The 27,540-nt window shown below is 43.7% G+C and overlaps 2 protein-coding genes and 1 pseudogene across 3 annotated transcripts in view; all 3 read right to left on the bottom strand.

Moving 5' to 3' along the window:
- Positions 1–25,421, bottom strand: part of DIXDC1 (DIX domain containing 1) — a 64,391-nt gene extending 38,970 nt beyond the window's left edge. Inside the window, exons 1-2 of one of the 2 annotated variants that reach the window (XM_060160377.1) lie at positions 25,027–25,421; positions 5,213–5,342 (exon numbers count right to left, since the gene is read on the bottom strand). In XM_060160377.1, coding sequence (XP_060016360.1) covers positions 5,213–5,342; positions 25,027–25,086 — 190 coding nt within the window. In that variant the 5' untranslated portion in view covers positions 25,087–25,421. The remainder of the gene's footprint in view (positions 1–5,212; positions 5,343–25,026) is intronic. The other variant, XM_060160378.1, reaches the window with a different exon arrangement.
- Positions 1,543–2,691, bottom strand: LOC132525394 (Krueppel-like factor 17; annotated as a pseudogene).
- LOC132525393 (NADH dehydrogenase [ubiquinone] 1 alpha subcomplex subunit 1-like) lies at positions 13,022–13,363 on the bottom strand. Its single transcript, XM_060157949.1, has one exon. The coding sequence runs from the start codon at positions 13,361–13,363 to the stop codon at positions 13,151–13,153; it is 213 nt and encodes a 70-aa protein (XP_060013932.1). The 3' UTR covers positions 13,022–13,150.
- Positions 25,422–27,540: the final 2,119 nt, after the last annotated feature.

Here is a 27,540-nt window from a genome sequence, read left to right as displayed (position 1 = left end):
ACAGATGACCAAGGTAACAAATAAATCTTCAATATAATTTCAGGTAGTGATAAGTACTATGAGGAACAACAAAGAAGAGTGATCACGGTCTCTCTGATAACACATTTGGGCAGAGGCTTGAATAAAGTAAGAGAGGTTAAGATTTGCGGAGGAAGCATTCCAGGCTGAGAATGCACAGATCCCAACCCCAAGGTGGGAATGAGCTCAGCTTATCTGAGGAACAGCAACAAGACCATAGGGCTGGAGTGGAGAGAGCAAGGAGTCGAGTCCTAGGGTAAGGTGGAGAGGTGAGCAAGGCCAGGCCATGTGGAGCTTTAGGGACCAGAGGAAAAGAGCAAAGACCTTGAATTTTATTCTATGTGTAATGGACAGCCAACAGAGGGTTTGAGGTAAGGGAGTTACATGATCTGATTTATGTTTTTAAAAGTTGACTCTGTGTGGACATAGATTATGTGAAGAGGAAATAGGGAGATTAGCTAAAAGGGAAGTGAAAACAATCAAGCAAGAGATAATGATGGTTTGGGAAGAAGCTGAGAGGTGAGAAGTCAGATACTGGGTACATTTTTTTTTTAATTTTTAATTAATTAATTAATTTTTTAAAGTACCAATGTTTATATGGGTGATTACAGGGCACTGAGAGGAAGAAAAGGGACTCAACACAAGGAAGAACAGGAGGTAATGCCAGGTGATAGCGGGTTGAGTCTGCTTCATGACAAGCCTCGAAGAGGCACAAAAGCTGTGTCCACTGGCTACTTGGGAGGTCTCCCCAGCGGGAGAAATGGTATCTTGCACCAGTTCAGGGAAGGGAGGGAAGAAGGGGGAATTTATCCCCTGGATTTCTCCCATCTCCCATTAGTCAAATGTTATCCCAGGAGCACTAACTCTTCCACATTCCTGGGTTGCTAGTGGCTACTTGAGATACCAGATCCCATGTCCTGTGGGGTCATTCCATCCAAGTCTGGAAATGATGGGAGGAGACAAACTCTGGGTATGCGGCTGGTGAGTGCTGGAGAGAGAATCTGGTTTTGTACATAAGATGTGTTCATGACAGTCCAACAGTGTTTTTCTTTTACCAGAAGAGGGAACCTGGCATAATGATCAAAGACCTTTCCCAAGGTCACATAGCTAGTAAGTGGTAAATTCAGGATTTGAACATAGTCTTGGCTCTGGAAACTGGCTCTGGAAACTGTCAAAGACCAAGATAAGGAAGTTGGATTTTATGCAGCAGGCAAAGGAGAGTCGCTAAAGGGTTTCAAGCTGGGAATGATGTAAGATAAAGAGCTTTTTATAAAGCTCCCAATCTCTACTTTGCTCCATCTTCCCATGTGGCTGAACTTGGCACAAAAGTAGGTGGCCCCAGAGATGTGAGGACATCCAAGACAGGTTTTGAGCTCTGACTAGATCCAGAGCTCACATGGGCTTCAACACTGCCTCATAATCTTTCTGTCTTCATCAAAGCCTACACCTACCAAAGAGACTAGCTGGTCAGAGGCAGGCAGGATCTGGACGGAAAGGTCAAAATGAGGGGAAGAGTAGATTGACCTAAAGACCAGGAGCAGGAGAACCAGCCATACATCCACTGTCAGCCAGTGGGTCTGGGGATGTTGGCACCCACATATGAGCCCTTTGGTGCTGTCTGAGATGGTCAGATCTCATGAATTGTCGGCTGCACTGGTCACATTTATGTGGTCGGTATTTGGCATGTATCCGAGTATGTCTTCCAAGTTCATCAGATCGGAAGAAGGACCAAGTACAAGCTTCCCACATGCATTTACAGGGCCTTTCACCTGTGTGTTTGCGTTGGTGACTCACGAAGTGGGAGCCCTTAGCTTTTTCACAGTTCTCTCAGTTGCAGCGGTTAAGGCCTTGAATCTGGGCATCTCTTCCTGGGAGCCCTTTCCTGGGCCCCGGAATACTGCTCTGCTCTCCGTGGAGCAGGTAAAGACTACTTAGGTAGGAAGGGGTCTTCCTGGGAGACTGGCTGGCTCACAAAAGAGCCCTGGGATTCCAAAGCCAGCAATAATGGGATCCAGCTGGGGGCATCCCTAAGTTGTGGGGTTTCTAGACTGCAACATCTGAGCCAAAGAGGGGAGCATTGCCTGGGCCTCAGTGGAAGGCACGGTTGTATACAATAATGTTTTACGTGTTAAAGGGTCTCTGTTAGAAGTTACTGTTGGGAAGCCAGAATAAGGCATTGTTCGCATTCTGATGTGGGACGTCATTGGGATTCCACTGGCAGGTGAGACTGGCGGCCCATTGGGGGGCATTCTTAGATTCCCACCAAAGGTCGTGGCCCCTGGAATACTGGGCTCTCCTAAGGGCATTGCTTGGGGCCCCTGGAAAATCATCATTCCTGGCTGGGAAGGAGACATTCCCTGAGTAAATCATCTGGGAAGGAGTGAAAGTCACTTGGGGGCTCACACCGTGGTCAGGCAGCAACATACAGAACTGTGGTCCCATTTCACCGGCATTCTGCCTGGGTGCCTCAGCAGAGACCAAGGGGATCCTATCCAGCTCTGTGCACTGACGGACATGTTGAAAACCTGATGGGCCATGGTTCCAAGAGGTGTGCACTCCACTGCTTCCAGGAGATGAAGACATGTCCAAGATAGACATTGACTTCTCAGTCTCCTCTGTGAACTGGTGCAGAGCCACATGCCACCGGCTCAGGCCCTTGGCTCCCTGCTCCATCTTAACCTGGGATCAGTTGCACATTGAGACTACACAAGGGTCCAGACCCACACCTGAGCAAAGCTCCTGGGTACATTTTTAATATAAAGCGCACAGCACATGTGAAGGACTGGATATGATATATGAGGAAAAGAGAATGATAAAAGACAACTTCTAAATGTTCTGCTTTAACAGCTGGGTGAATGGTACTGTGATGTGTTAGATGAAGAATCTCGGAGGATAGAGGGATCAGCGGGGAGAAGGAAAAACTCTGATTATGACACATGAAGAGAGCTGCAGTTTTTTCTTTTGGCCCAACCAGAGATTGAACCCAGGCCCTCATCAGTGAAAGTGCCGAGTCCTAACCACTGGACCACCAGGGAATTCCCGAGAGCTGCATTTTAGACATCCAAGCAGAGACGTTGAACAGGAAGTTGATATTCATGTCTAGAACTCAATGAAAAGCTTAGGGCTAAAGATACAAATTTGGGAAGAGCTCACTTAGGGGTAGAGAATATATAAGGGCTAAGGTCTAAGCCTCTAAGGAGAACTTCAACATTTAGAGGTCAGGAAGGAGGAGATAGCCAGCAAAGCTAACAGGAGAGGCCAGTGAGGAAGGAGGAAAACTCGAAACCACAGGGTCCTGGAGTCCAAGGGGAGAAGGTGTTTGGAGGAGGAGGGAGTGATCCACTGTCAGGTTCTGCTAAGTTGAATACAGCGAGGACTGAGGCCTGGCCACTGGATTTGACAAGGCAGAGGTTGTGACCTTGAGGAGAGCAGTTTCGGGGGAGTAGTGGGATCAAAAGCCCAGTGAAGGCTGGCTAAAGAAAGAATGGAAAATAAGGCAGTGAATTCTGTGAATTTTTCTTTATAGCCAAGTCACAACAGAACGCAGCATTTAAGAACCTGGGTTTGGGGTAAACAAGAATACGTATTCATATTGCTTGTATATGCATAGAATATCTCTGGGAAAAAAAAAGCAAGAAACTGCTAACACTGGTTGCCTCCAGAAAGAGCAGGTAGCTGGCAGGGGGACAGAGGTGGAAAAATGGCTTTCGACTTTATATCCTCTTGTGTTGTCTGGATTTTCTAACTGATTACATTTCCAGTATAATCTATTCAAATGAATGAAGAATTAAATGAGCTCATTTTAAAATGAGCTTTGGAATTAAAGCAGATCTAGGTTTGTATCTCTGCTTTGCCACTTACAGTTATGTGACGTTGTAAAGTTGCTTAACCTTTCTAAATCCTATAAAATGGGTGAAATAGTACTAACATCATATCTATATCATAAGTCCATCAAAGTAGCATGCTTAGCACAATGCTTGATATATACATTACATATATATATAATATATAAAGTACTCAATGAATTTACATATTTTTATAAATTCTCTTTTAAGTTTGTTTCCTGAAAATGGGGCTATTATGTTTCTCAAAGGTTGATGATCAAATGAAATTAAATGAGATAGTGTTCAATAAATAGCAGCTGCTATTACTATTACCATGGTTATTATAACCATAAGTGAATACTCTAATGAATCCATGAGCTGTCTGAATGAGGTATTCATGGACAGGCTGTCTGTTGCAAACCTGAATTCTTACATACCACTTGCAAACCCCACATCCCTCAAAGACTCTAGGCAAGGTAAGCTGACTTACATGACAATGAACGTTTGAGTACCTACTATGTGTCTGGCACTTGGTTAGGGGTTGTAGAAACAGAAAAAAAATTATACTGTACCTGCTCTTAAAGAGCTCAGTCTATACAGGAGAAATAGATAGTAAATAATTACCTTTTGGTGAGAGAAATAATAACAGAGCTACAGACAAATGCTATGGAAATAAGGTTATGATACCATCTAATAAGAATGACCGGCAACAACTCCAGGGCTTCAAGAAAACAAGGTCTCTTGGGAAGCATCATGGTAGTGAATACCATAGAGGGGTCCTTTTGCTGCTAACACACCTTCTTTTTGCCTGGCTACCGCTTCCTTTTCCAGCCTCAGTCTAGACATCAAATCTTCTGGCAAGCCATCCCTCAACCCCTAAGACTGGGTTGGGTGTCCCCCATGGGCTCCTATCTGTACTTGCCCCATCAGAATACTAAGTACATTAATGGAAGTGACTTCACTTTCCAGTCTTTCCAAATAGATTGGGAGACTCTTGAGAGCCTAGACTGTGCTCATCATCATACTCCCAAAGCTTAACACGGCACCTGCAACACAGTGTTTATTGACGATAAATAAATAAAGTAACCTTGGGCAAGTATCTTAAGTCTTCTCTACTTCCATTTCCATTTATTTTATTCATTTATTTTAAAAAATTTTTTTGGCCGCAGTATGCGGGATCTTAGTTCCCCAACCAGGGATAGAACCTGTGCCTCGTGCAGTGGAAGCTCAGACTCTTAACCACTGGACCACCAGGGAAGTCCCATTTCCATTTATTTTAAAGAAGGAGCAATCTGCTCTGAAGGGTATATGGAGGATAAAAGAGGCCATGTTCTGGTTTACGCTAACATTGGAGTCCAGGGCCAACTGACCTACAATCTCGATGAGATACGCCAGGATCACCCCATCCCGGAGATCCTGTCGCAAGTCCTGCACAGGCTTCACTGTTGGCCTCTTCTTCAGCTGTGCGTTCACCCAGGCCACATATGCCTGCAGCTGTTGCTGGAAAATGAAAGGTGGAAATAAGGGAATAGTTGCATATTACTCTTATCCTCTACCCTGCACCCTCGAAGGCAGCATTTGAGATTGGGCAATCTATATCCAGAGGGAGGAGGAGGTTTTAAGGAAAGAAAGAAAGATGGTCAGACATGGAGTATGTTCTAAAATTCTCTAGTTTTATGCTAGTCTCCAGGGATAAGCTAACCTCTGACTTGGGTGGCAGTGTGGACACAGGTACGCAGATGAGTGTTTCAGTGACTATGACTCCTGCTTTCCTTGAGTTTTGCTCTGTTAACCAGGGATAAAGGCTGGGCCAGAACCACAGCCAGTTTTCAAGTGTAACCACTGCTGCCAGCAACCCATTATGCTTCTCAGGAACAATCACTCATGTCCTGTATGCACAATGAACTGTGACACTCCTAAGAATTGATCTTGGGGAACCAGGAATCAACAGAAACCAAGTTCAGAAATGCCTCTCCCATAGCTGATTTCTTTACAATGAGACTTAACTGAACCCAATCCAAGGTTTATTCTCCTGAGCCTATAATCCTGGGATTGCTACGGAGCTAGTTTTAATCCATGCTTTATATTGTCAAAGAGGATCTAGTTACCTGAAACCTGCACAAAGAAAGAAAAAGAAAGGCTATGACGAGCAGTGTTCCTGAAGACTGGGGCTGCAGATGGAGGGAGGTTTCATTTTTCAGACAAAGCTATGGCCCAGTACCATCAGAAACCCATCAGACTCAGGTTGGACACATAACTCATCCCAACACTCAGACAACCTTACATATTCCATTTTAAACACAGCTTGCATTCAGGTGTTTATTCTGATTATCTGGTCTGAAGATGGGCACTAAATATCAAAATAGCACATGAACAATGTCAGTACAGGCAGCAGTTCTGTCTGATTTCTGTAGAAGCCCAAGACCCTGAACCTAAAAATTAAGTTCAAAGGCTAACAGTATTAAACTATAATTTGGTTAAAGTACAGTTGATTTCTAAGCCCCAAGTACTTCCTTAATGAAATGATGTTGGAAATTACTCACTGGCTGCTTCCTGGGCTTAAACGAAATCTTCACTATTTTCTTTCTCTATGTCGATTTGTGGGAATAAATAAAGTCCTTTGGAAGGTAGTGCTAAGGCAATAATCTATCAGCTACGGACAAACTATAGGAAGTGCAATGATCAGCAGGAGGTGGGGGGAGGAATCTGATATTTACTAGTACCTACCATGAACTAAACACTATTTTTGATGTTTTATATATGTTTTTTAAAATAAATTTACTTATTTACTTATTTTATTTTTGGCTGGGTTGAGCCTTCGTTACTGCACGTGGGCTTTCTCTAGTTGTGGTGGGCACGGGCTTCTCATTGCGGTGGCTTCTGCTGTTGCAGAGCACGGGCTCTAGGCACTCGGGCTTCAGTAGTTGCAGCACGTGGGCTCAGAAGTCGTGGCTCGCAGGCTCTAGAGCACAGGCTCAGTAGTTGTGGCACACGGGCTTAGCTGCTCCGCGGCATGTGGGATCTTCCCAGACCAGGGCTTGAACCCGTGTCCCCTGCATTGGCAAGTGGATTCTTAACCACTGCTCCACCAGGGAAGCCCCTATATATGTTTTAATGAGTTAATAATGTACCTGGAACACAGCCTGCCACACAGTTGATGCTTACTAAATGGTCATTATTATTTTCATTATCATTATCTAATTCAGTTCTCACAAAAGCACTGAAGGGTCGGTATCATCTCCATTCTATGGATGAGGTTCAGAGAAATTATGCAACTTCTCTAATGTCCCCATAGCTAGGACCTGGCAGACCTGGTAAGGAAACCCAGTAAAGATGGTCCAAGCACTTACCAAGGGCCTCTTGCTATTCAACTCACTCTGCAGAATAGAGGCGGCTGCACCTTCTGCCTTAACATGGGCCAGACTCCTGTCCAGGTCTGCTCCCACTGTACAGCCAAAACACTGTGTGAGGCAGGCCAGGCAAAGGGCACTTCCATAGCAAACCACTATGCTCCAGGCCAGAAAGGCATTATGGGTAACAGCTGGGTCAGATTACCAGGCTTATATACAACTCTCTGTATCAAATCTCACCCCCAACCCACCCTCCACACATTCCTGCTTAAAATCCTTCACTGGCTTCTCATTATCCTCAAGATAAAACCCAATCTCCTTAGCTGCATTTAAGTCTGTCATGTGCTGGCCCTTACCTCTTCTCCAGCTTCACTCACTCCCTTCCCCCACTTTTGCCCCCCATGTTTCAGTTCAGCCAAACCATGTGCAGTGCCCCAAATGCGCCATGTTTTCCAGCCACGCTACCTCCCCCTGCTTGCCATCTCCTCTTAAATCTCAGCTCAAGTATCACCTTTTCCAGGAAGCCTTCCCTGACCCTCCCACACACCTCAGACTCCGATCTCCTTGAGGATGTCCTGTGTCAAGCAATCTATTCAACAAGTTGAGTGCAGGCACTGTTCCGCTATGGGGCTACAAAGAGTGTTATGCCTTTGAGAAGTTTGCAGGAAAAATACGAGAAGAGAGGGAGAGGAAGAGAAGCTTGCAGGCTGGTAGAGACAAGCACTATGACAGGGGTGTACAAGGTGCTAAGAGAGTATTAGCCCAACTGAAGCCCATGCTCGGCGGTGGAGGGGTTCCTGAAGGAGGAGAGGAGGCAGAGGGGACAATGAGCTCAAAAGGAGCTCAGGTCTGAACTACGCTCTATGCAGGAAGTTGTAAGAGTTCAAGATTGTTGGACTCAGAGCAACAGGTGCTCAACAAATATCTGTTTGAATCAGTGAATCATTTGTCACATTTCATCAGGCCAAGACTTAAAATGATTGTAAAAGTTAATTATGCAAGGGCAGACAAGAACAAGTATTTTTCATCATCAGGCCAAGACGATTTTACTTAAGTAACCATAGCCTTCTTTTGGTCAATGAATAAAAGTAAGTTGTCTCTGATGCAAAACTACTTTGAGGCTCCAAACAGTAATGTTCACGCACATTAATCACAGCTCTGGTCTTCCAGTAAAGAGGATTCTACAGCATAATAACTGTCACCACTTTTCTGAACACCTACGCTGTGTCAAGAGCTATGCTAGGTCCTTAAACACATTTTCTCTAATGCTAATCTGCCAGCGATATTTTACTGTATCTATTTTGCTAACTGGAAACTGAGGCTCAAAAAAGGTGAAATAAATTGTTCAAGGCCACCCAGACTGTAAACCATATGAAATTCACCCTGACTCCCAAGCCAGTGCTCCTTCCACTCTACACTCGACTACACTGCCAGCTAAATGAACGCATCCCGGAGGTTCAAATGACCTCACCAAAACTCTTAGAATGGAAGTCACTTCTTCCACCACATCCAATGTTTGAGTCTCTTGTGTAATAATCTACAGTAAGTAGTTGTCTACTAATCAAAGTGTGCTCCCTGGACCAGCAGCATCAGTATCACCCAGGAGCCTGTTAGAAATGCACTCCCATAAAACACTGTAAATCAACTATACTTCAAAACAACTATACTTCAAACAGAATAGAATAAAATAAAATAAGGGCTTCCCTGGTGGCACAGTGGTTACGAATCCGCCTGCCAATGCAGGGGACACGGGTTTGAGCCCTGGTCCAGAAAGATCCCACATGCCATGGAGCAACTAAGCCAGTGAGCCACAACTACTGAGCCCACATGCCACAACTACTGAAGCCCACGCGCCCAGAGTCCGTGCTTCTCAGCAAGAGAAGCCACCACAATGAGAAGCCCGTGCACTGCAATGAAGAGGAGCCCCCACTCACTGCAACTAGAGAAAGTCCACGTGCAGCAACGAAGTCCCAATACAGCCAAAAATAAATTAAAAAATAAAAATAAATAAAAATAAAATAAAATGGAGGGCTTCCCTGGTGGCGCAGTGGTTAAGAATCCGCCTGCCAATGCAGGAGACATGGGTTCGAGCCCTTGTCCGGGAAGATCCCACATGCCACGGAGCAACTAAGCCCGTGAGCCACAACTACTGAGCCTGTGCTCTAGAGCCCGCAAGCCACAACTACTGAGCCCACATGCCACAGCTACTGAAGCCTGCGTGCCTAGAGCCCATGCTCTGCAACAAGAAAAGCCACGACAATGAGAAACCCGCGCACCGCAACGGAGAGTAGCCCCCGCTCGCCACAACTAGAGAAAGACTGCGCGCAGCAACAAAGAGCCAACACAGCCAATAAATAAATTAATTAATTAATTAAAAAAAAAGAATAGTGGGACCCTTGAATTGGGTCCCCAATTTCTAATAAATAAATAAAATGGAAATGCAGACTCTCAAACAGTGCCCCTGCCCTAATGAATTAGAACCTGGTTTTGTTTTCTGTGTTTTTTTGAACCTGTATTTTTAAAAGAGTCCCCTCATCTTGTATTTTCTCTGTCCCAGCTCTGTAATCAGCTATTTCTCAAAAGAAAACAATTCTGGCTCCTTTTATTGGAGAACAGTTTTTAGAATCCAAACTTTGGGCATGAGGTGTACTCATTCTACTTGGGTAACATTCTGGGCCCTCTCGGTAGCAGAGTAGGAAATATGTGTATGTATACACACATACACACATATCTGTATCTACTTATCTTGACAGACTGATGGAGAGACATACCATGAATTATCCTGATCCCGCCTCCAGCCCAACACCATAGGGTTCACCTCTCTTTTCCCTTTTCCTTATATGTAACTCCTTTCTCCCACAGTGAGAAATCTGACTCTATTCACAATATATTTACCAACATTTCCGCAGTCCTAGAAAACACATCAAATAGTTTGACTTGCTAATCCATACCTTGCGAAAAACAAATTTACTAACCAGAACATAATATTTGTATATAGTTCTTTTTGTCTTTGGCCTTACAGTGTACACTCAAAATACTGATTCCAAAGTGACTTAGGTTAGTTCTTTTCTTTCCACCACCTTCAGTGTGGTTATATTACTAACTGCAATATGGTTAGGTACATTTATTACAATTTACAGTCCATTTTGGGTTCTCCTCACGTCTTGGTGGATTTTAATTATTTATTTTTGGGGTAGGAGAAAGATTACCATGATTCTAAAAGTCAGAGCTATATAAAAACATATATTCAGAAGTATCACTCCTCCATCATTCTTTCTACTCCATTCCCTTTTCTCCATTCTTTCCACCCCATTCCTATCCTCCCCTGTAGGTAGCCAATCAGATTCGTCCTATGTTATCTGGGGAAAAAAAAGAGATGTATATTTTCTTATTTCCCTTTCCTTCTTATGTGAAAAACAGCATAGCATTGATATTCTTTTATCATCTGCACTTTTCACTTCAATTAATATTCACTTAATATATTCTGGAAATCACCCCATAATGGTCTAGAGATCTTCCTTATTTTACAGCTACATAGAACTCCATTATGTGGCTATACCATAATTTATTCAACCACTCTTCTACACATGGGCATTCAGGTTTTTTCCAATATTTTGCAATTAGAAACGCTGCAGCAATGAGTAACCTTATGCGTGCGTATTTTCATGTTGATGGAGGTCTACCTTCAGGGTAGATTCAAAGAAGATTGCTAGGTAAAAAGGCACATTAAGTAGATAGCTTTATCATATATTGCCAAAATCCCCGCCAAAAGCATTGTATCCATTTGCATTCCCAACAGCAATGCAAGAGAGTGCATTTTCCCACAGCCTTGCCAACAGAACATGTTGTCATACTTTTAAATTTTTGCCAGTGTGACAGATAGGTGAGAAATTGTATCTCAGTGCTGTTTTAATCTTCATTTCTTTAGTTATGAGTTTGAACCTCCTTTGGTAGGTTTAAGAATTCATTTTATATTCTTATCCTTTATATCTTTTTTATATCTACATGAATTGTCTGTTCACATCTCTTTCCCATTTTTCTATCAAAGTGTTTGGTCCTTTGTGCCTCCATTTTTAAGAGTTCTTTATATATTAGGAATGTTACCCTTTTGTCTTTGACATATGTTGCAGAGATTTCCCAGTTTGTCAGTCATCTTTTGACTTGGTTTATGGTAGTTTTTTGGCCATGAAAAGGTTTTCATTTTTATATAATCAAATTTACTGATATTTTATTTTATTGCCTCTGAATTTTGAGTCATGGTCAGAAAGCCTTTCCCTACACTTGAGGTGAAAGAATTCACCTCTGCTTTTTTCTAGTTCTTATATGGTTTCAAAATTGTTTACATTTAGATCCCTGATCCATTTGGAATTTATTCGTGTATGATATGAGATATGGATACAATTTATCTTTTTTCAAATGGCTACCCAGTTGTTCCAGCACCATTTACTAAAAAGACACTCTTTACCCCAGGGATTTGAGATGCCACCTTTATCATATACTAAATTTCCAGAGTTTAGGTTTATTTCTGGACTTTGTATTCTATATCACTTGTATATTTGTTTATTCATGCACCAGTACCAAAATGTTTTATTTGTAGAGGCTTTATAGTATATTTTAATATCTGGTACTAGTCCCTCCCCCTTGAAATTTTTCTCTTTTTAATGTTTTCTTGTCTATTCTTGCAAACTTATTTCCCCATACGAACTTCCATAAAGCCTGTCAGAATTTTTATTGGGATTATATTAAATTTATAAATTGACATAGCCAGAACTGTTACCTTTATGATGTTGAATCACCCTATTCAAGAATAGGGGGTGTCTTTCCATTTGTTCAAATGTGTCTTTCAGGAGTGTCTTAAAGTTTTCCTCTTGTAGGTTTTATACATTTCCTGTTAAGTTCACTTCTAAGTATTCAATTCTTCTTTATTGTGATTATAAATGTGGTTTTCTCTACCATTACATTCTGTAATTGGTTACTCTTTGTGTATGTGAAAGCTGTAGGTTAATTTTATATTCTGTTACCTTATCTTCTATTGTTTATCAGTAATTCTCAATGCTTTCCAGGATTACTGTCATATCATCTACAAAAAGAAATAGTTTTACTTCTTTACTAAGCCTTGTGCCTCTAATCAATTTCTAAATACCCCTGGTACAATGTTGACCAGTAGTGGAGATAGTGGGCATCCTTACCTGTTTCTGGACTTAGAGAAAATACTTGTAGTGTTTCCCAATTTAGAAAGTGACTGGTTTTTAGGAATAAGGTATGTGTGTGTATATATATATTTATTTATTTATTTATTTATTTTATCATGTTAAGAAAGAATCCATCAAGTATTCTTTTCTTTTTATTTTTTCGACTTCTTTGGGGTTTTGTTTGTTTGTTTATTTATTTATTTTTGGCTGTGTTGGGTCTTTGCTGCTGCACGTGGGCTTTCTCTAGTTGCTGCAAGCAGGGGCTCCTCTTCATTGTGGTGCACAAGCTTCTCATTGTGGTGCACAAGCTTCTCATTGTGGTGCACAAGCTTCTCATTGCGGTGTACGAGCTTCTAGCTTCTTGTTGCAGAGCACAGGCTCTAGGTGCATGGGCTTCAGTTGTTGTGGCATGTGGGCTCAGTAGTTGTGGCATGTGGGCTCAGTAGCTATGGCTTGCAGGGTCTAGAGCACAGGCCCCGTAGTTGTGGTGCAAGGGCTCTAGAGCACATGCTCAGTAGTTGTGGCGCACGGGCTTAGTTGCTTCGCAGCACGTGGGATCTTCCCAGACCAGGGCTGGAACTCACGTCCCCTGCATTGGCAGGCGGATTCTTAACCACTGCGCCACCAGGGAAGTCCCTACTTTTTTGTTTTATTTTTATCACACACTATAAAATACAGGGCATGCTACACAATACACTGCATAACCTTCTAGCAGGGGTAGACGAGCGTAACTGAGTTATTTTTCATCCATCAGGAAAATGCTTCCTTAATCAATGTTCTCCAAACCCTTTAACACATAGTAACGATTAACTCCAGAGATGCGCCTATGTCTTTCCATCAAGTTCCACTGATACGAATAATGGGCAACCATTTTTTCCTTGCCCCTGTTAGTGAACCTGTGGATGCGCGCAGTGGCCTTTCGCAGTTTGAACAAGCACATGGTCATGATGGCGATCCCAGAGTGAATCTCGAACCACATCTCGATGCCGTTACCAAGCAAGTCTTATTTTCTTGAGTGGTTTTATAAGGAACGGGTGTTAAATTTTGATGAAAGTTTTGTCAGCATTTATGGAGATAATTCTATGATCATTGTTCCTGAGATCTAGTATATGTGGATTTCCTAATAATGAACCTACCTTGCATTCCTGGAGTTAATCCTATTTGATCATAATAATTACATTTTTAGTGTGGTTTTGAATTTTGTTCGCTAATAAAATATTTACTAGTGCTATATTAGTACTATATTTGTTGTACTTTTTCATGGGTATTCACAAGTAATATTAGTCTGTAGTTTTCTTTTTTGCACTACCATGTAGGTATATTCATAAAATGAAGCAGGAAGTTTCTCCTTATTTTCAATCCTCTGACATCATCTGTAGAGCACTGGGACTGTCTGACGAGTGGAGGTTTGGTAGAATTCCCCTGTGAAATAATCTCTGCCTGGTACATTTTTTGAGGAATAGTTCCTTATTAAGGTTCTCTATTTCATCTACAGAAATTGGTCTGTTTAAATATTCCATTTCTATCAATTTTAGTAATCAGAATTTCCCTCAGAAATTATCAATTTCACCAAAGTTTTAAAATTTATTTGTACAGACCTGCAAAGACTGTTACAGTTTTTTCTGTTTCAAGGATTACTTCTCCACTCTCATTTCTTATTTTGTATATTTGTGCTTTCTCCTTTTTTCTTCCTCATTATGTTTATTTTCATCATCTTATTTTGTCTATTTTTACAAATGGTTTCAAGAATTATTGCTATTCTGGCCTAAATCCCTCTAAAACCATAATATCTAGAACCAAACCCAATACTCTGGCTATAAAATCAGACAAGATATTTCACATTCTTTTCTCCTTCTCTTCCCCTTCTTCCTCCTCCTCTTCTTCTCCTTCTTTTTTTGTTACCACCTCACATAGTTGACTCAGTGCTATCAACCAAACCTCTAAAAATTTTTAACACATTCTGCTGTGAAGCCAGTCTCCTCTATTTCCATTCTTGTATAACTGGTCTTCTTGACGCATATTTACCTTTAACAAATTTCAACTGGTTAGATCCCATCTCACAAGATCCTTCCAGACCCTGTCATTTCATGTATTCATTTATTCAAATCAACCAACATTGCCAGGCATTGTGCCAGGCCCACTGATTACAGGCATATAAATAACTCTAATACAAAATGATTACTGCAACAATGGAGAAGTGTTCAAAAACGCTATCTATGCACAGAAGGAGCAACAGGATGGAAGGATGAGGCTATTAGGGAAAGATCAAGAGGAAAGAAGACATTTGTCTGGTTCTTTAAGGATATTTGCCAATTGGAGAAGAGTAGAAGGGTATCCTAGTGAGCAGTAATAAAAAAAAAAAGAAAGAAAGAAAAGAAAAAGAAAGGAAGAGCCTGAAGGCATATGGTATCTTGGAGGAACAGTCAGTTAACAAATCAGTGTGTGGGCAGAGCTGTAAGTGGCAGGCAATGATTTTGGAGAAATAGGTCAGCACAAAACCTACCAGAACTTAGACTTAAAGCCTAAAGAGCTTCAAAAGGAAAGCATGGAGTTTTGGAACAGGAGAGTGAAACGGTGAGACATGTATCTTAGAAAGGTCACTCTGGACACAGCAGAACATGGGACAGAAAGAGCAGCATCCAGGCAATAATTCAAGTGAGAGAAGATGAAGGCCTAAACTGAAGCAGTACAGTCAGAAAAGGACAAATTACAGAATTAAGTCAGAGATGACTGACAGGAGGTAGGCAGGGACGAAAAGAGAGAGTCTAAAACGTCATACGTGTGTGTGTGTATATATGTGTGTGCATATATATTTATACAGTTGACCCTTGAACAACATGAGTTTGAACAGTGTGCATCCAATTATAAACAGACTACTTTCTTTTTTTTTTAACCTTTTCATTAATTTATTTTTTTATTGCAGTATAATTGATTTACAATTTTTTTTTTTTTTTTTTTTGGCTGTGCTGCGCAGCTTGTGGGATCCCAGTTCCCCAACCAGGGATCGAAGTTGGGTCCTCAGCAGCGGAAGCGCAGAGTCTCAACCACTGGACTGCCAGGGAATTCCCTACACAGATTCTTTTCAAGAGTAAATACGACAGTACTATAATGTCTGCGGTTAGTTAATGCAGATGTGGAAGGACTGTGGGCCTCCAAAGGGCTAACTATAAGTTATATGCAGTTTTCCCACTATGCGGAGGGCTGGCGCCCCTGACCCCCAAGTTGTTCAAGGGTCAAATATGTAAATATTTATCCCGCCCTTCACATTGATTAGAGATGTGGAACTACTATTACCATATTACAGATGTGGAAACCACGGTTCAGAGCAACAAGCCCAGGGTCACAGGGCTGGTAAGTGGCAGAACAAGGATCTCAACCCAGTGCTAACTCCAAATCCTGGGATCTACAACACCCACAAAAGTAAGGTGAACCATAAGAAGTTATTTTGGCAGGAAAGGGAGTGGAGAGAGAGGGCACTGAGGGAAAGAAGAGAATGAAAATGCACTGAGTGCCCATCCCGGTCAGCCACTGAATGAAGCTCTTTGTATGCATTATCTCCTTTAATCATCATATCCAGTCATTAAAATCGATATTATTAGTCCCATTTTTCATATGGGAAACATTGCTCAAGATCACAGTGCTGATAAGTGGTGAAAATGGAATTTGAACCCACTCCATCTTACTCTAAAGAATGTATTATTTCTACTACAGCAAAGAAAGCATACAATGAGAGAAAAGGAAGGAATGCTCAGGTCAGAGGCTGGGGTATATCAACATCAAAGGGACAAGTGAAGTGAGCAGCAAAAAAAATTCTTTTAGGGAGTCCCCTGGTGGCCTAGTGGTTATGATTCTGGGCTTTCACTGTAGGGGATCGGGTTCGATCCCTGGCTGGGGAACTGAGATCTGCAAGCCTCGCAGTGTGGCCAAAAAAAAAAAAAAAAATTATTTTAGAACATGCAATCAGAGAGACAGAAGAAGAATCAAGAGAAAGTGTTATGTGGGAATCCAGGACCAGAGAATGTTAAGACGGGTGGTCAAGAAGGTCAAATGCTATAGAAAAGTCAGGCTGAGGACTGGAAAACCCATCTCATTTACATTTAAGAGGCTTTGGTGACCTTTTTGAGAACTGATAGCATGCACGGTGGGGTGAAAAGTCAGATGGCAGTGAACTGAGAAGACCTCAGGAAGGAGGAAAACAGAAATGGTGAGAGGAGGAGAGAGGGTATTTGCTGGAGAGGAAGGTAGGAAGGAATGAGGTTTTTTTAGGATGAGAGGACATTTGCAGGCTGAGATGAGGGGTTAGTGAAGCAGAAACAGATACAAGGGGAGGAGCATGAATGAGGAGGGAAGAGGGCCACTTCCTCTGATGATGATGAGAGCCAGGAATAGGTACCTCTGTGGGGAGACGGGGAGGTGGGGAAGACGGCAGCTGAAGGAGCTCAAATCCAATTGCCCCTCTATCCATTATAAAGTAGGCACGTCTACCTGTTGAGAGTGAAAGGGATAGGGAGAGTGATGGAGGCTTCAGGAAAGGGACCCTGTGGGAAGCTGGAAAGAGCTAAAGATTTCCTGGCAGCACCAAGGACTCAGCTGGGGCTGGAAATCATAATTTTGTAATTGAATCAACCCACAAGGTTCTGTGTTTCCTCTAGAAGTGCTCAGCAGGCCTGGGCCCTGAGTGGAGGAAACCAGAAATAGGCTAATGTAGGACCAGAACTGGTCAAAGGAGAGGCAGAGATCGCCAAGGTAAAGGAAGTGAGGATGGTGATGAGAGTGTATTTGAAGGGATTGATCGTGGAATCTGTACCTGCGAGAAGAAACTAAATGAAAGCTGATAAACTGAGAAGATGGAGAAGAGTAAGGAGAAGAGAACTTGATGCGATTGAAAATAAGTTTCATGGGAATGGAGGAGTGTGGAAATTGGGGCTTTGAGCACCGAGTGGAGTTTCAGAGTTCAAGATTTCAGGGGTAGGGCAATTCTGTGGAATAAGATGCAGGATGTGGCCTCAGTACGTGCCCTTAGTGAAGTGGCACAGAGGGGGACAATCATTGCAGTGGGGATGGTCAAGGAATTGCAAGGCAGGACTGTCTTCATCATGGATCCTGAAGTCATTCCAGAAGAGTGGTAGATGGTTAAATCCTGAGGATATTTACTACTCTGCCCAGAGTCATGTGATTTTTAAAACTGATAAACATGTCTTCAGTGCAATCATTGATAAAAAATTTTAGTTGGGGCTTCCCTGGTGGCGCAGTGGTTGGGAGTCCGCCTGCCAATGCAGGGGACACGGGTTCGTGTCCCAGTCCGGGAAGATCCCACATGCCCCGGAGCGGCTGGGCCCGTGAGCCATGGCCACTGAGCCTGCGCATCCGGAGCCTGTGCTCCGCAACGGGAGAGGCCACAACAGTGAGAGGCCCGCATACCGCCAAAAAAAAAAAAAAAAATTTTAGTTGAAGAAAGGCCTTTGTCATGTCACTACTATGTCTGCATGTTGATCTGTTAAGTGGCATCTAACAAAGAGATCAGAGATTCACTCATGAGTGGGACTATTCTTGTCCACAGGTTAAGGGTCACATTGACTTCAGGTCTCGGCCTCTCGCTTTAAATCTAACTTGGGAGCCAACCACTAAACCAAGCCTCAGTTTGTCTCCTCTTTGACTTGAAGATTCCTGTACTTCTCACCTAGGGGGCAGGCAAGACCTAGTTCTTGCTATAAATGTCTGCTGCTGGCTCTGAAAAAAATTGATTTGAAGGACAAAGTAGACACTTATGAGGACCAACCACACCACCCACTTTCCTTCCCCACAAAGATGTTTATCTTAAAATAGGCCTGGGGTGCAAGCCCAGGCCCTGAGTAGCTCTGCTGCTAGGTTTTACAACTGACTACACCTGCTCCTGCAGCAGATGAAATAACATGTGCTTTTTGTAAGAGGCTGTTACCCTCTGGGGTGTTGGACTAGTAGTTTTATTCTTATTTTCCTCCTCCTCCTTTTTGCTTCATAATCTTTTTTCAAATTATAACTTCTATGAACTCCAGATATGTAGAATAGGGAAAAGCAGAGCTTCTCTGTTAGGGCTGGGGTGGGAATCCACAGGTCAGTTCACTTACTTTCTTTTTCTCTGACTCCACCCGCCCCCCACCCAGACCCCCCAGACATCTGAAATAACTCCTTAGGGTTTCTTTCAGCAGCCGGGGGAAAAAAGCACTGCATTTTGTTTCCTTCTAGCACTGTCATTTTGTAAGTCTATTATTCAGTGAAGACAAGATGCAACAGGTTCCAAAATATGAAAGTATCTTGGTTATTAAGAAATATATCTTGAAAATGCCCCCCAGTCCTTGATCTGTTTCCAACAGCAGCTGGAGAAGCACAATAGGACCACAGTCAGGTTCAAATCAGGCCCCTGGGGGTGTTGTAGCTCACAGCTCTTGGGGTAGCTGCCCAGCTCACAATAATTCCCTTCTCTAGAAACACGCCCCCTCTGCAAAAACAGTGGTGGGCCCCAGGACCAGCTGGTATCATGTAACCCCATCTACTGGCCACAGGTGACTGGTCTAGCTGAGTTGATTGGTCAAATCCAGCCAATCCCTGGAATTTTTTGATCTGGGATTTAGGAATTGAATCAGTTTTCTCTCTCTGTCTCTGACAAAGTTGTACGATATAAAAGTTGGATGTTGCCATAAGCCATGTTGCCCACCTGAGAGAAAAGTCATTTGTAGTGAGAAGGAAGCTACCCACAGAAAGTACCAGAGATAAGAGACAGAGAGCAGAGGGAGAGATCCTGCCAGTGTTTTGAGTTCTTGATTTTCATTGTTTCTGGGACACAGCCCAATCCTTGCACTTTCCATGGTTTAGTTTTTCAGCCTTTTCCTTGGATTCCATGAGTCAGTAAATTCCACTTTCTATCTCTGCCATTTCAAGATGGGTTCTTGGCACTTTACAACCAAACTAATAAAGGAAACAAGACAATCCAACAGACGATGTCAGTGGCAGCACAGAAGTAATCTCAGTCCAGGATTAACATCTCTCATTTGTTCTGGGGAAGCTAGAAGGATGCCTGTGCAATCCAGAAGTTAAGAAAGACAGAGTTTTTATGACAATCTGAGTCAGCCCTCAGGGGGAGGAAAAGTAGACATAGCAATAGTCAAAACCGTGTGAGCAGGATTTTGCGTTGATGAGACTGGACCGCTAAAGCTGTGAGAGCAGTGGTAATACCAGGGAGCGGCTGGAGGTATCTCCATCAGCTTCCTCCAGGTCACTCCAAAACCGAACAAGAATATGAGATAAAACTCTTCCAGAACAGACAATTCTGTCCACATTCTTCCTTTGTGCAAGGAAGCTTTCTTGTCACCAAATGTAACTTTCTTTCTGTTTTTCTTTGGGACCTGAACTTCCTTCCAAACAAGTCTGTAAACCCAGCCTCTGCTCTCTATCTACTCTAAGCCTCTAGGTCAAAGAGAATTCCTGCAGGGGACTTATGCCATTAGAGTTGCAAAAGCACTGACTGGGCTTCACCAGGGAAGTCTGTGATACCTAGTGTTCCCAGTGGAGAAACATCCAAGGAGTTGGCTTTATGGCTCCCTGCTGGCCAGCAAGAAAGACAAACATGAAAATCAGCGCTGGAGAGAGAGCTCAGGAGGAGGCCTGAATGGCTCAGGAAGGAAATCAGTTCTACAGTGAAACCAGATACCTGTTTAGAACGCTGAGACCCTCCTCCAGCTGCAGAAGATGAGATGGGGGTGGAGACATTGCTGAGAAACTGAGAGGAAGGCAGGAGGTTTGGAAACCTGTAGTTATTACTGGCCTAAATTCTCCCAGTAAAAGAATGCAATATTGTATTTCTTTTCTATTAACTCTTTCAGGCCTTTACTGAACCAGGAAAAGCTATTCATTGAACCTGATGGGTAATCACTTAAAAATAAAGTTAGTAAGTAAAAATATCATTAAATGTCTTCTTCCCTGTATGGGCAGAGCTCTTTGTATTCCTGTTCAGCCCAGTGGTCAAAGAATAATGATATGATGAAATCTGAAAACATACCATCTCCTAACTTATTTTAACATTTCCATTAACTGTGAGTTCAACAAACACTCTGTTTCTTCATGAGTACATGTTACAAGGTAAGTCCTCAAAAAATGCATGTGAATGAATGAAGTATCACTGTATGGTCTACGAGTGTCCCTTATAGAAACAGAGCATGGAGCCCACCGTTAGGGCCTTTCGGATTGGTTCCCTACCCCCTTACCATACCTCACCACTGAAGGTTATGTCCATGACCACTCAAAGGGGGCCTGGTTTAGAGATAACAAATAAGGAAATACACTCAGGAAAACGTTAGTTGGAATCTTTGGTTTGCACAGCCTAGACAACAAGGCCAGTCAAGGCGGCTGAAGCACTTCCAAGGCTCCCCAGCCTCTCTGAACTGCCTGGGGGAGTGGCACCTGGCAAACCGCACCCTATCACTGATCCACATGCCTGGCCAGGCCATCACTCACCGCAAGGAACATAAAACTGCCTGACAGCTTGCTGCCAGGGAGCATCTGTTGAGCTGGCATTGACTCCTGTGGGAACAAAGCCAAGGAGCCTGGGTGAGGAGAGCAGAAATCAGCCAGGAGAGAAAAAAGAAGGCTAGGGGGTATGGTGCTCTGCTACACTGAAGATTTAACAGGCCTTTACTTTCTATAGTAAATCACAGAGGAATGCATTGTGGAAATGACTGAGAGCCTCCGACTGGCCCATGCTGCAAATCCTCCTCCATGGAAGGCATGGGGCACTTAGGAGAGACGTGCCCTGCAGCTGCTCCACCTGCCAATCCCCTTCCTCACTCATTCTGTGTCCCCCTTATGGGCATGACACCACAGAAAGGCCCTTCCTGTATTTCTCAGGGCCTGCAGATGACTCTGAGGCAGATGACTCTCAATGTGGGATTTAAATTTCTATTTTTCTAGTTGGAGGGAAAATTGTAGGGAAAGTCTTCCAAGTCATCTGTTGGAATGGTTAAGGCTCAGACAACTGATTTCCTGTCAACCAACATTTTAATAAACCATTCCCACAACTTCCAGTCCCTCAGGCCATTACACTGCAGCCGGGCACAAGCTGGCTCTGCCTGACAAGCAAGATTTCTGTATAGTCAGAATTTTCCCAAGTTTCCACTCTGAACACTTGCTCTATTTTCACTGGCCTGTGAGCGCCACTTGGGCACAGATTCTATGTTATTTGCCTTCTATTTCCAGAGCTTGGCACAGTGCCTGGTAAGCACAGTAATTCAGTGACTGTCTATCGATTGAGTGTTTGCATGCATGTTTACCAAATGAGCAGGAAAAAAAAGTCTGGCTTCAGTGATCAGGTAGGTTGGTAAATATTTGGTGCTTTTCATGATATAATTAGCTGGAAGATATCTCTTTCATCTCCCCAAAACACTACCTCTTTTATGACACTTAGCACATTAAGCACCCTTTATGGTTTTTTCAGTACAACTATAAATCTCTCTCCCTATAAATTCATTGGCAGCAGGGACCAGGTGTTTTTCAATTATTTTATCTATCCCCTCGCCCAGTAATGAACTAAATAACTAAGTGAATGAATGCTTACTGGCCAAACCATATTGTAGTCTCAGGTCTGTTAAAACCTTTCAACACAAGCACCAAAGTCTTTTTTAAAAGAAAGTTCAGCCCCCAGAAAAAACACTGGCACGTGAATCAAAGACAACATTCATATAACATCAATACCAAGAGGCAGAGAAAACAAATAAACAGCTTTGAGGCAGAGGCAGAATGGGGAAATTCTGACCGATAGAAAGCCTGGCCAGGCCCAGAACATAGGAGACAGGGGACGACAGCCAGGGTGAGCTACAGCATGAGGCAGTAGCCAAAACTTGTGGATAATTCACAGTGCAGATTTGCTGTATCAATAAAAGCAACTGCACTGACAGCCCTGACATGGATCAATCCTGTGAGTAATTTGTTAGGTGTGTGGAGGCCAGGAAGGTGGAAGAAGACAGGTGGTAGAAGAAAGAAAGGAAGGTGGTAGAAGAAAATTCTGATGTGCATAGTGATCCATGAGTGGCAAGTGGACTGAGAACAGAGGCCAACAGTGGGTAGAGGGAAGCCTTGATCCAGAGGGCAGAGTTTCACTGCTGCAGGGTTCGCCTATAATTAACCAATTAGGGCCATAGCTTCATTTCCTGTGGCAGTTTTCTCTGCCATAGAGAATGAGGTCACAGCCCTAACCACATAGACCTATAAAGCCTCTGGGTGATAAAGAACAGCTTCAGATATGCCTGGCTCATTCCCAGGGGATGACTGGGTACGTAAGTGGTATTCTTTGCCCCAGTAGGAAGAGTTTCTCAAAGAAATTGAAGTGTATTCTGACATTAGCTTTTAAGTGCCTCTTTACACCCTTATCACATGACTCTAACAGAAGAGACTGAACATTACTGGATCTATTAAGCAACCCTAGAGGCTGGAATAGGTCAAACAGGGCCCCACTGACTCTGAAATGATCAACTGTACCATTATTCAGTAGCACTATGTGTGATCCCATATGAGAAAAGCATTATTTAATATAATTTATTATGTATATGAAAGAATTATTTAAACTGTAAGGAATCATTGAGATTAAACATATTACTATTATTTAGACAGTGTCAATTTCTCAGAGAAAGCGAAAGTACCTATTGGCTATCAGAGTTCAAATCTACTAAGAAAAGGGAGTGGACTGTACATTAGCCTGTGGAGGGCATGGAGGGAAGTTTACAAGATGGGTAGAAAAATCCAATGTCAGAGAGGGAAGAGAGGCATTACTGCATTATTCTAAAGATGAATTAATTATAAAGTTGTCTGTTGTTTTTATGAAGACTCTATTACCACCACAAAAAGAAAACTCTCCCACTCTCCTTTTCCCTTATATTTTATAAGAATTGGGTGTCAGGAGACATTTATGGAAGCACCAAAGCGTGAGAAAGAAAAAGACAGTCTAGCCTCTTGGTTTACCTGGCTCTTCAGCTGAAAGGTTTGGAGGTGAAATGAGCAGAAGGCAAAGACTAGGACTCACTCTGTGCGGGTTTCCTCTTCCTAATAAGATAGTGGAACCTGGTCCCCGGGGACTGACTGACAAAAATGGGAGACTATAAGATGGCCTAAGGAGCTTCTATGAGGCTCAAGACCAGGGGAGGCCCAAAGGCAGAGAGTGAAAAAAGAATACTGGAAGCACTCAAAAAGGTGGCTTCCTGGCTCGTCTGTGTTTCAACTCTCAGACTGTAGCTCTTTGTTAACAATTCCCTTCCACGTGTTCAAAGGGGAATGACGCAAAGATGAGGACCCGTGCAGTGCAGATGGGACACAAGCTCTACCCTTCAGCGAAGGCTGTGACACCCCTCAGCCAAAGGAAAATTCTGTCTCAGTTGGTTAGGTTGGGACAGCATGTGTGCAGTTTTCCTCTCTGTGTCAGGAAAAAGGCTGGGGCACAGGGGCCAGGAATGGGGAAGGATCTGAGGCAGGTCAGGCTGCAGAGCTTCTTAACTAAAAACAGGAATTAAGGAAAGAGTCTGTAGTGCAGATGTAGAAAGAAAATCTTATACACAAATTCATGAGAATGGTTACCTCCAGGGAAAAGGCCAGGATGGCAGGGTGGCCAAGGCACTCGGTCTTGCCTGCAATGTTCATATTTAAGAAGAGAATGTATTCATATGTTAACTGCTTAACAAAAAAACACACTTTAAAAAAACTTAAACTTAAGAAAGAGCGACATAAAGGGAAGAGAGGGAGAGGGAGAAAGGAAGAAAGACACAACTAACAGTCCAGCTCTCCTCGTAGGGGTCTCCCTGGATGCTGGGATAAGGCAACCCAAGGGGTGGGGTGCAGAAGCAGTGGAAGACATATGGAGCAAATTGCAAGGGGCAAAGGTCCTAAACCAGAATGTCCGGAGTCACAAGAGAAGAAAATGGAATAAATAACAAAATTCTGAGAGAAAACATTGAAGAGAAAAAGACTCCCCGCCAGCCCTAGCCCATACTGCCTGTCAGATTGGGGCCCCAGTTTCCCACTCTCACACAGAAAGGAACAAACACTGCTCCCCTGAATTGGGCCCAGAAACCTCTCTCTCCTCCTAGGTCCTGTCTGCCAATCACACCCGGGGTTGTTGGAGAAATGTACTGCCCTAGATTTAGAAAGAGATGTGAACATGAAGCGGGCACTTCCTGTGGACCACCTACTCACCCTGCCCCCTCTCAAACTTTCTACCAATGCAATGACACCCCACCCTCCCTTGGCTCACCCACTTAGCTCCTGAAACAGAATGAGCACCTCTGCCATATATTCACAGGCTTCCTGGGGATTTCCTTAAGGCAAAGCCTGGGGAGACAGGAGACCACTTCCTTTGGAAGGAGATGACCTCTGAATTTGTGGTCCTGTCTTCTGGGCTCAGGCAAGCTACCAGGGAAGGTCATCGCCCAGCTCAGCTGGAAGTCGGCCCTTTTGATTTCACCAGGCTCGTCTGTACGGTACCCACCACCTTAGCTTCCTTAGGGCTCTGTGGGGGGTTTGTTCTGGGGTCCCGGTGAGGATGGGGGCAGAAGAGGACCCCTCCCAGAGACTAGGCGGGAGGCGCTAGGGCAGGGGAGCTGGGGTGCGGGAGGAGCGGACAGTTACCTCATTGAAGCCCTCCTGCAGGACGTCCAGTAAGTTCCCCCGGGTTAGGCAGGCTAGCATTGTTCCTGCCGGGCCCCCGGGGCGGGGTCTCCGGGCCCAGCGGCCACCGCCTCCTTCTCCCTGTGCACACAAAGACTCTCGGCTCAGCTCATTGGGATGTCTCCGGAGTCCCGCATGCCACTTACTGGAAACCTAGACCCGGGCCAAACTAGCGGCTTCCACTGGGCATGCTCGCACCCTGGCTCCGCAGGAGGGGCCCGGGCGCTGTCGCGGTTCCTATAGAAACTGCTGGGCGCGCACCCAGCGGAGGGGCGCTGGCTGGGGGCCCCCTGCCCGGCGTGCGTCAAGGAGAGCCCCGCGGCGCGCACACACACGCACACTCTCACACACCGGGCCGGGGGATGGGCGTGTGTGCGTACGCTGCACGCACACACACACACACACACACACACACAACCAGGCTGGCCTGCCGGCGTGTGTATGTGCATGTCCTGTGCGCGCGCGCGCGCGCGCGCACACACACACACACACACACATACACGCACACATACAGACACACACAAGTTCTGATGACTTAAGGCCTCAAGTGCCCCACCACAAGGTGGGTAGGAAGGGGAGTGAATCATAAGATTATTTTTTCCCCCAGACTAGCTGAAAATAGCAACCTTTTTCCACATGGGGCCTGGACAGTGAAGTTAGGCTAAAGAAGGGGAAACAGAAAGGAAAGACACAAAAAGAGGATAGAGAGAGCTTTAGTTATTGATGGTATTAGGGTACATTTAATAAAATAGTACTAAACCAATCACAGGATCACAACAGAAACATCAAGGGTGAACCAAGGATGAACAAGGTTTTACCAAAAAACCTGTCTTTCTTTTTCAAATGACTGCTAAAATGTAAAACCCATATTTTAAATGAGTTTTAAATTAATTAAATGGGTTTTAATGAAAATGGGTTTAACTGCAAAATGTCCTGGTACTTTTGAAAGGGTTAGGTAAAAGCTTCCTCAAGTGACACAGAGAGCTATTCCCCTGTTTTTAGTTATTCCAGTCACAGTCATATTTATTTTTAAAAATACTAATCATCTTTTCTCTCAGTGCACACCCTTGTCTCTATAGGAAAACTGGAAGCTGAAAGAACACCCGTATTATGTTACACCTCGTGATCCCAGATGGGCAGAAGGGTTTACACAGTGTTAAGGCGTGCAGAAGGTCAGGCCTCGCCCAAGGACACAGCTGGACAGTGACAGAGGCTATTTGAGGAGCTAGGACTCTACACTGGTGATTTTGCAAAAGGCCCAGATTCCCTCCCCAAATCCCATTAGTACCTTAGGACGAAAAGTCAGTCATGGCTCTTGTTCAACCTAACTGACCTCCTCCTCAGGTCACTAGAAAAGAAGAAAATCCTTATCCAAAGCAGCTGGAACTAACCACATCTGCCTGAATGTCTAAAGCTGCTAAGCACAAAGAGAAAAGACACCCCTCCCTCTGACCACTGCAAAGAGGAAGCAGAAGTCAGCCGAGGTGTTAAGTGGTTGCTGCTGGTTGAATGCTGTGGGTTCAATTCTGGCTAAGGCTGGGGAAAAGCCATGACACCTACTCAGACTGAACCCGAACAGCCCACAAGTCAGAAGACCACTGTCCTTCATCCTCTAGATGGGGAATTTGGTTGCCAAGAACTCCCCTCGCGGCCACCACAGTTCATGGTGTAACACCCTCAGTTGAGTCACTAACCCATGTTAATGCAACAAGGCCCCTTTTGAAGGGAATTGTGAAACTCCCAAGAGTATAAAGTTGTATGCAACACATCTACATACTTAGTGATGCAAGTCCAGAACACCCAGTTGGTGGATCCCCGGATAAAGGATTCTGATTGGTTGACAGCCCATCATGCTTTGGATACAGCATAAAATATTGAGACATCAGAGGGAGGTTCTGCTGACAGTTATCTATGCCAAGAGGTCACTGTTTCTCAAACAACAAGCTATTTATCAAAGTAGGACCTGTGAACTCAATATTCCTGGGGAAAGACATTAAATCACTGAATTTTAAAGCTCCAAAAAAAGATCTCATCTGGCCCAACTCTCTCATCTCACAGATGAAGGAACCAAGGCTAGCAGAGGGGCTCACAATCACTTAGCAAGTCAGTACAGGAGCTAAGATCTGAACCAAAGGCCTCTGAGGCCCAGTACTATGCTGTTTGCCCTATGCTGGAGGAATTAGAGAGAATTGTGGTAAATAGATACAAGATCTATTATAGGGCATATGATCCAAGACTACTATTCCTTGGAAGTCTATAGTAATACCAACCACATATTCTACAGCAAGAGTATCCAATAGAACTTTGTGTGATGGTGGAAATGTTCCATATCTGTGCTGTCCAATCCAGTGGCCACGAACCACAGGTGGCTAATGAAAACTTGAAATGTGGCAAATGCAAGGTTGGAACTAAAATTGACATGGCATTTAATATTAATTCATTTAAATTTAGGTAGTACAATTCCAAAATATTCTG

Source organism: Lagenorhynchus albirostris, chromosome 9 (assembly GCF_949774975.1).
Source record: "Lagenorhynchus albirostris chromosome 9, mLagAlb1.1, whole genome shotgun sequence".
Lineage (NCBI taxonomy): Eukaryota > Metazoa > Chordata > Mammalia > Artiodactyla > Delphinidae > Lagenorhynchus > Lagenorhynchus albirostris.
Note: the sequence above shows the minus strand (reverse complement) of the source record. Positions and strands in the feature narration are given on the sequence as shown.